General features: G+C 51.4%; 1 protein-coding gene across 1 annotated transcript; it reads left to right on the top strand.

The window, feature by feature from the left end:
* Positions 1 to 325: 325 nt before the first annotated feature.
* ETH_00028155 (uncharacterized protein) lies at positions 326 to 6,736 on the top strand (the record flags this gene model as incomplete). Its single annotated transcript, XM_013380305.1, has 9 exons — positions 326 to 1,130; positions 1,317 to 1,419; positions 1,722 to 1,828; positions 1,923 to 2,240; positions 2,331 to 2,406; positions 2,604 to 2,685; positions 2,801 to 3,780; positions 3,916 to 4,879; positions 5,114 to 6,736. 9 exons carry the CDS (start codon positions 326 to 328, stop codon positions 6,734 to 6,736), a joined length of 5,058 nt encoding a protein of 1,685 aa, XP_013235759.1.
* Positions 6,737 to 9,103: the final 2,367 nt, after the last annotated feature.

Genomic DNA, 9,103 nt, shown 5'->3' with positions numbered 1-9,103 from the left:
TGAACTGTTTTGTTCACCGAGTGCGGATTTGAGATGTTCGAACAGCTACGGCGATAATGCTCCAGTAGCTGCAGCGGTAATCGCTCCCCCTTTTTACTAGTGTTATGATCTTCCCTCAGTTTTCTTTCTGTCATGCGGATCGGCTTGACGGACGTGTGCACTTGCGCAGACGCACGAACGTCTGCCGCGACAGCTCGAGAGTGAGTGGCATGATGAATACTGAATAAATGCTGCAGCATGGGCAAAGCGCGCAGCACCGACAGCCGACTATCTCCAGGTTTTCAGAGACAACACTAGCAACTGAGGCCAGCCTAAGGTAGCGGCAATGCCTGTCCCGCGTAACGCAGCAGGACGGAACACAGCGAGCGCTGAGCAGCCGGTACGGCAAAACATGCAAAAGCAACGGCACCGCAGCGCAGTCGATGCCCTTTTGGGACCAGCTGAATGGCCAAAAGCTGAAGCACGTGAGGCAAAAGGGAACACAACAGTAGCAGCAACGGCGGCAGCAGCAGCAGCAGCGGCAACAGCGGGAGCTGGACGCACGCCTGAGGTGGAATGCGGGAAAAATATGGCATTCAGGCCTTCAGAGCTTGCCTCCGGTAGTTGCGTTGTCTCAAAGTCGTCGTCATTATTTCATGAGGCAGATGCTGCGGCGACACACGGACGTGCAGCAGCGGCAGTAGCCGCAGTAGCAACTGTAGCAGCAGTAGCAGCAGCTGCGGCTGCAGCGAAAACAATCGCTGGGAAGACAGTTGACATGTCACTTGATGTCTCTACATGCTTTTCGCCTCCGTCCTCTGCAGCGGCAGAAGCAGTAGCAGGGAGACTACAGGCGGTGGTGACAGGTTCCCAATCGGCCACAGCGGAAGCGGCAGCTACTCCGGGTGCAGCATCCGCTTCTTCCGCCTCAGAAGCAGACGCAAATGAGGCGAAGCCGCGTGCAGTTAACTTGTCAGCAGATGCTGCTGGTGGCTCAGAAGCTGGGCTCTCACCAGAAGCGGCAGGGGGAGAAGTAGCGCACTGGGGATCATCGGTACCACGGATGCCTGCAGCATTGCGTGATGGTTTCCTTGCAGAGGTGAAGCTGCTACAGAAAAAGCCCATTATGAAAATTACCACCAGCGTTGAAGGTAAGCTGTATACTGATGTACTTTCCGCACGGTGTCCTGCTGGTCCAGCAGCTTCATTTTCATTTCCCCCCCCCAGTCTTGCCGCTTGTTTGAAGCCGTTGGCTTTCTGCTGCTGCTCCCCTTGCCTTTATCACAACTGCTGCTGCTGCGTCTGCTGATGCTGGTGGCGTCTCTGCTCTCGAATAGGTGCGTATGGGGAGAGTTCTGTTTCTTCGCTATTCAAACTGTTTTCCCTCTTGAACGAACGATTTGGACTTAATGAGCACTCCACGTTTCTGGACATTGGCAGGTATGCTCTGCACCTTGTGACCTATGGCCCAGTGCTCTAGTAACATAGTTGTTGCAGTCTTAAATTCCGGCTTACAGTATTGGAATAGTTGCATCAGTGGTCGTGGTGCTGGTGGCGCAACACATATATTGTGTATCACTGCTGTCGCTCCGAATCTTAACTTTTCGGGGACGAGGGGTGGATGAGCTGTGCACGTACGGTGCTGTGACTCGCAGTGGGAACGAAAAACTTTTTCTGTATACGCCAGCTTGTGCCAAGCTCGATCGCTTTTTGCTTTGGTTGTTCTTTGCTGTTGTGTTTAGTGGGAGCGGAGTTCCTTCTCTGGCAGCAGCAGCCTTCGGGTGTACTTACACACTTGGCTTAGAGCTGGACTCGAACGTCTACTCCATCTCCGTCATCAATCACTTGTGTATGTGAAACCCACCAATGCGAGGCAGGAGAATTTAAGCCAAAGGCTTGAGTTTCATGACTTGAGGCTTTTGGGTCACGTTTCTGTGCTGCAGCGCTCGTGGATTTGCTGCTGTTGCAGCAGTTATATCTAGGGGTTCAGCTAAGTGGACAGCATACCGAAAACTACATCAGTGGTGCGTTGCAGGCGGCGCTGTCGCTTTCCCGCATCAGTGCTACAGCTACAGCTACAGAAGAAAAAATATCTACGAAGGGTGCCGCAGTTGAGTGGAATCCACAGAAGAACTGGGCGGCCACAATTCAAGTGGCGGCATCTTTGTTCCGCGATACTGCTTCTGCAGAAGCAGCCCATTCTAGCTCTTCTAGAGCTACATCATCATTGGAGAGCACGGGTGATGCTACTGCAGGAGTTGGTCAGGCTGAACGGCGTCTTTTAGAAACGACGCTTGGATTTAACGGCACTTTCTGTGTTTTTGATTGCTGTCGACTTTCTTCCCTTGAAGGAATTTCCCATGTTTTTTCATTCGACTTGGCGATGCCGCCGTGGGTTATGGCGCACACAGTCAAACTGTTCAATCAGTAAGCCATGGGTTGCAAAGCTTCGCAGCTTAACGATTGGGGCATACAGTGTAAGGCCTACGTTATAGTACACATCGATTCAGGTGGGCGCTACATACAAAAAATTCGGGGGTTACTTTTAATTGCACGCTAAGAAGGGGCGGATCGTAGCGGTTTAAAGTTCAAGGTCTCAGTGTGGTTTTTCCTTTGTTCTGCAGGAGTAAAACCACCTTTGTGTTCGTTTCCTTCCATGGCGATTTGGTCTCCAATTTCGGCCTGCATGCAGTTCTTGCAGATAGAGTAAACACCGAAATATCCGCTTTAAAACATGCGCGCACTAGTAGTCAGCAGCACGATGAATGCAAGAGACTTAATTCAACATTTCCTGGTTTCCCCCTGCGTCTGTATTGCTCAGCTTTGCATGCGCATGAACACAAGCGCAGAGAGTCATGTAGGCTTTATCTATCAGAAAATTCCACAAAAAGAAGGACTGGAGCGACAGGAGGAGCAGATAAATTTGCAATGTTCGAGGCAGCATCCCCTCGCAGCGAACTCCCGGCCGTATTCCGCGTCTCCTGCATGCGATTCGGCTGTTGTAGAAGCAGAGGACAGCGAAAAACAAAGCAGGCGACTGGAACAGCAACGAAAGCACTTGGGGCACCAGCTGATCTGTCTACGGAAGCATCTACGGAGCCTGCATATGAAACACAAGCAACTAGCACGGCAGCCCAATGACATGCAGCATCGGCGGAAAGAGGTGCTGCGTGCGTTAGAGGCGCTCAAGCAGAAGACGTTGCAGACAATACAGCAAATGCTGCAGAAGAAGCAGCAGGCTCTCCTGTTGCAACAAAAGCTGCAGCTTGTTGCGCTTCTGGAGCAGCAACAGAAGGAAGAACCTATGGCTTCGCATTCGAAGCTTGTGGAGGAAGCTGCAAGACTAGTGGAACAGCAGCATTTTTGGCAGCAGCAGGAACTGGTACAGCGGCTCTCGCTACAATACTGGGCGGAGGAACAAAGGCAGAAAGATTTGCTGGAGACGGCAGCAGTTACTGTCGCTACAAAGCAATATTCCCGGGCAAAAAAGTGCAGTGCAGAATTCGACAAGGAAGTGCAGCAGATAAAGCAGCGGCTCCAGGAGAAGCAGGAACAGCTGCACAAGGTGGAGTGCATGATACGGAGGAACGAACAAGAGCAGAAGAGACGCGGGCTGGAGCAAAAAGGCACTGGGATACAGCTGCAGCAGCAGTCCCAGCTTGAGGGCCGGTGCTTCGAAAGCAGCAGTTTGTTGCTGGATGCTGCACAAAAGCACGCAAGAGATGTGCAAGAGAGGCAGCAGCAACAGCTGTTGCTGCTCAAGGGCATCGCAAGCAGCCGAACCGACAGAATTCTGCACTCGTGAGGCTTTTTCTCATTGAACTGTTGTTGCAGCCACGTTGTTTTAAGCTAGCACATTTTTAGTTTTATGTGGATATTGATACTGCGAATGATTGCTTGTGATGCTGAGGATATTGTAGTGTTTCACTGTTGCAGGGTTGCTGCTGCCGGACGCCTGCAGCAAGTGACGCAGATCTTCGTTGCAGCAGTTTGCATGTTGCCGAATCCAGTGCCTCCACAGGATGGCGCAGCAGTGGCGGCAGCAGCGGCAAAACAAAAAGAAAAGTTCCCTTGCTGCTGCACTACGTGCTGCTCTCCTCAAGAAGACAGCGGAATGGAGCAGACCACGGCTTTCACTGCCCGTGTAGAACTCGTGAGTGCAGCGCACCCACAGCAGCAGCTGCTGCTGCTGCGACGTGTCCTTTCGGCGTTTCAGATAGACCAGCTACTGGAACGGGGCTCTTTGATGGAGCAACAACAAGAAGCTGCTGCAGCAGCTCGGGTAGAGTCCTTGTTGACACATATCCGCGACATTCGAGTGGAAGTGCCAAAGATGCAAATTCACCCAGCAGCACAAAGAATGCATGCAACAAATGCGCACGGCAGTCTGCAGTATCAGTGCCCTTGCAGTCGGAAAAGCAGTTGCTTTCGACAGAAGAGCGGCAACAACAGCAGCAACTGTTCCGTTTGTATTGTTGGAGCGGCGGCCGCATTAGCGGATCTGCTACTATCCACATCTCGAAGTTGTACAGTAGAGGTGCGATTCTGCAGCCAGTGGCAAAAGCAGCTGCAGAGAAAAAGGCATTCTCGGCTAATTAGGCGACATGCAGCAACACCAGTAAATGTGGCAGCTAATTCGACAAGCTCAGAAACAACGGAAGCGCCTGTTGCCGCTAGTGCCCTGAAGCCCAACGACAACGCGAAGAGAGGAGAGCAGGAACTTTGCAACGACAGCGGCAGTGTTCAGGTCATCCTTCCGTGTCTGTCACCAATGTGCGCCACCTGCTGCTACAGTGATTCACTGCTCTTACAGCTGCTTCGCTGCAGTTTTCCCCTCGCGGTGCAACAGCAACTTCTGCAACAAGAAGTGTTTATGCAGCAGCGCATGCCTCTTATAACTGTGAGCTCACTGTTATAATGGCATGCATGCTTCATGTTTCCTCCTGCTTCAGCCCAAGGTTCCTATTTTGTTGCTGCAGCGTGCAGTCTTCGTCGTTTCAGGACGCTGTTCCTGACTTTCCTGTAGCCTGTTGCAGCGTGCGATTCCTTGACTGCTGCACGGGCTCTGCAAGAATTTGTTGCGCCAAACGTTGCTGCTGTTGTTTGTCTTGCTTCTGTTGAACTCATGCCGCAGGTAATTGATAAACAAGAACAGCAGCAACTGGAGCAACAGCGCATCCAAGACTGGAAGATGGGAGAAGCCGATGTTGCAAAGCCAGCTGCCACAACGGCAGGCTTCCAAACTGCATTCAAAAGAGGGACAGTCGAGTGTCCCTTGGCGGATGCACTTTATTCTCTGCAATTGTTGCAGCACCAGCTATCGCAAATGCAGCAGTCCCACGAAGAGCCCATCAATTTGCATGAGGAGCCTGATGCTCAGAGCACATACTTCGTGGCTGCCTTCAATCGCGAGTTCAAGGAGCTTCTTAAGGCACAGCAGCGAAAGCAGCAACGATGGAGGCGGTCACTACGACAAACAGAACCAGCAGCTATAGCAGGAGTAGAATGTAGGGGTGAGGATGGCATTCAAGCTCGTTGCAACTCGGACGCAGTGCCGCCCACATCTTGTGGGAGTGCTGTTGCAAAGCGGCCGAGGTCCTCAGGACAGCAAGATGACCTGCGGCTTCTTGCGGCAAATAGTGTTTCTGGGCGGAATATTAATGCCACAGCGAAGGCAACAGTGCATACAGTAGTTGAATACCCGAGAACAATCGACACGGATCTCAAGAGCGCTGCTGGTGCAGTAGAATCGAGATCTCCTGAGTGGGCCGCAGAGACCCCAAACGCAGGCGAAGATGCTGCATTAGCAGCAGGTGCAATAGAGTTGAGGCTACAACCTCACGAGAAGCAGCTGCTGCTCGCATGCGCAGTTGCTGCAGCGCACCCGACTCCGGGCGCATGCAGAGGGGTTTTAGAACTTCTGCAGCAGCACCACAAGCTGCTCCTGGGGCAGCCTTCGCATGGCTACAGTAAGGATATCCTGCCCTCGAATCCTCTCGCAATTGTAGATCATAGGACGGGATTTAAGCGCAGAGTGACATCCAGTCATGCAGGCAGGTCTTTGACTGGCGACTCAGCCAATTGCAGTACTTCCTCTAGCGACTCGACGTGCTCGAGCAGCAGGGTCAGCGGCATCGGGTGGAAAACAAGGCGGCATGCTGCACTAGTCAGGACTGCCCTGCAACAGCTAGAGCTTGTCAAAAACCATCTGACGGACATGCACGCAGCTCAACGGCGTCATTTGCTGCAGAAGCTGTTACAGAGGGACTTTCCGGGTCATCGCGCTTTCGCAGCTGGAGTGTTACCAGCAAACCGTGCTGCTGAGACTGTGCAGCAGAGAGGGCGCCCGGTGCACTTTCGCAGCTGCAACTGTGCACCGCTACTGCAGCTGGAGCAGCAGGAGGTTCTTTTGAGGGAAGACAGGGGTAGTTGCATTTGGTGGAGGGAGTACTACATTCTCCTTGGCGAGCTTGCCGTCATAAAGGAAAAGGCTCTCTACGAGGCAGTCGACACATGCCTACAGCAGCAGCAGCGGCCTGTTCCACAGCAGCCGATGGAGCTGCCTGTGCAAGCAAAACAGCAAGCCCTTCTGGAAGGACACATCAAAGAGTCAGTTGCGTCATCTGACAGAACCACACTTCCAGAAGAGCAGGAACCGCGGAATCTTAAGGCGTGCAATATTGGTTGCAGGCTTCACGACTCCTTGCTGCAGTCTCCACTGGCCCCTCGTAAGCGCCGGTCGGAGGTATGGTACTAAGCTGTATATACCCTGTTTTGGGCCCGAACCAAGTCCGTTGCAAACTACAGGAAATTACACGAGGAAGAAGATTTTATTCTTGACTCTTGTGGCCAAGCATGTGATTAGTGGCCGCCTAGTCTGTAGAGTTTTTAGGGGGCGTGCTGTGTGGTAACGGGATGACGCTGTAGATTGTAGCAGCAGCATACACTGTTTGCCTCCTGCAGTATCTAGTACAACTGCTACTTCCATTCGCCAATGCTACTGCAACCTCCTGGGAGATCCTAAAAGTGACTTTTGGATGAATGAAGACACTGCCCTGGCTCTTCGAATTAGCTTTGCAGTATTACACAAAGGCACACGTCGCCTGATTGCTGCAGCGGAAGTGGATAGACAACTGCAAGTGCACACAAATGTTGGAGCACCGGCGATGGATGTTGCGCTTCACTTATCTCGCACCTGCTGCTTGTGCGGAGTTTCATCGTCCTTAGCTGATTCCTGGCAGCAGAATTTTGCTTGCACCTTTTCGGAGTGGCGAAGCGCCTGGTTCGGTTGCAAGCAGCGTCGGCGACTGCTTGTTCACCTGATGCAGGCGATTGAGCGCCAATGATGCTGTAATCTGTTGGCCGTCAGGTATACGTAAACTTACAGCGGCTGCCACAAGCAACTTCACCTCCTTGCGCACATTTACGTGCCTAGGTAGACCGATACTCAAAAATTCAAAGTGAGTCCAAGTATGGTATTTCTTTATGAGGCGATGTCGTACGGGCCTGGCGGCATCACAGGCCAGGAGAAATCCTCAACGTTAGAGCATGTCCCTCCATACCTCTCTGCGCAAGTAGCAACAGCGTAAATATATACAATATAAACATCATGCTTGCACCTGGCAGAGAGTTCTTGGTTGCAACAGCACCAGGCCGAACTCGAAAAGCGAAAGCTCTGAGAACAACTCTACGCATCAGCTTGATACTGAGTTCACCTTCGATCTGATTGCGATTGATCGACGCTAGGAATTCTTCCTGCAACGCCAATCGGAACACCTTTCCCTCGAGAACAGTTATTTCGGCTGAAATTACTGTGGGAGGCGTATGGAGGAGCAGATTATGCAAAAGTGTTGCCAAAGTATGCCCCAACCCGCAGTAGATGCCAACTAATATGCACAGCATGGGCTGACACACGGAGCAAAATCTGGAAACCTCAAAAAGTTCTCACGTCACTGCACGATGATGTGAGCTTTATCTTCGACTTTGTCCTCTCCGGAAGTACAACAGACACCAGTTGCCAAATACTTCGAAATAAAAAGCCGGCGTTCAAAATCAACATTCCGTACAGTCTTCCACGGTAGTTCCTCTGTGCCACAGAAGTCGCATTAACATCATCCCTCTTCGCGTCATCAGTGTACAACGCGCTATGTTAAGTAAGCCGCACACACAATTAACGCTACAAGTTTCGCATACTCATGAACAGAGGCTTTTGTGGATAAGGAGTTAAGGCCAGAATAAGTGGTTTCCCGCCATCTACATGGTAGCTTAGCGCCTTGCTTGGTATAAGAACCTGGCCACAGTGGCCTTGGCCGCGTTCTGTACTGATTCAAACTGTGTGCGTTCACACTTTGACGCCACGAAAAACTTTGCCCGGAAAAATGCAATGCTAAGTCCTTCGTTAATGCGAAAAGAGGTATAACTCACAGTTAGCGTGTCGCAAACTTGCTTCAAAATGCCTATCGGCGCACTCGTAATACTGCAATCCTCTAAATCTACGACCACTCGCCACTGCTCCACTTTATTCTTCACCAGCAGCTTCTCCAAGGTAAATTCTGCGGCGGAGCAAGCACGTATTCACAAAACGTGAAACACTCGGCGTATACTTATCACTTCAATATTTTTGCTTCTTCATCTACTTCTAAGACTTTCGCCACTTAAAGCTTTTGATGTAACGGCAGGCGCTGAGAGGAGAGTCAGTTCTGGTACGCTGACTCCACTACTGGTTGCTCGTCATCGCAAAACACAATAACGAGGAAAATAAACTTCTACAAGCGACTGCTTGGCTGACCTAGCCAGTATATCACCACCGACATCACGTCTCCCTGTACAGAGAAACAGGCATATCAAATACTTCAGGCCGGTGGTCTTGTCCCCCCGAAAATTTCGTATTTCGTGGCTTCCAGAAAATACGTTCCCATCAGTGAACTGCAAACTACGCTACCGTGGTTGAGGTCTTGTGCTGGCAAAAACGGGACTTGATGTGCGAACAGATCCACGAGGGAGAATGGAAGAGATTTTGTGTAAAAGCCCACCATTTGAGAATCTGCTAGACTTCTGCAGCGAATGATGAGGATTGGCCGAAATGCATGGTCTCTTCCGTGAATGTAAATGAAGCCGTGAGACT

Source organism: Eimeria tenella, genomic scaffold (genome assembly GCF_000499545.2).
Source record: "Eimeria tenella Houghton genomic scaffold, Eth_scaff51, whole genome shotgun sequence".
In the NCBI taxonomy this organism is placed as follows: domain Eukaryota; phylum Apicomplexa; class Conoidasida; order Eucoccidiorida; family Eimeriidae; genus Eimeria; species Eimeria tenella.
The sequence above is the reverse complement of the archived record's forward strand: the minus strand, read 5'-3'. Positions and strand labels throughout refer to the sequence as shown.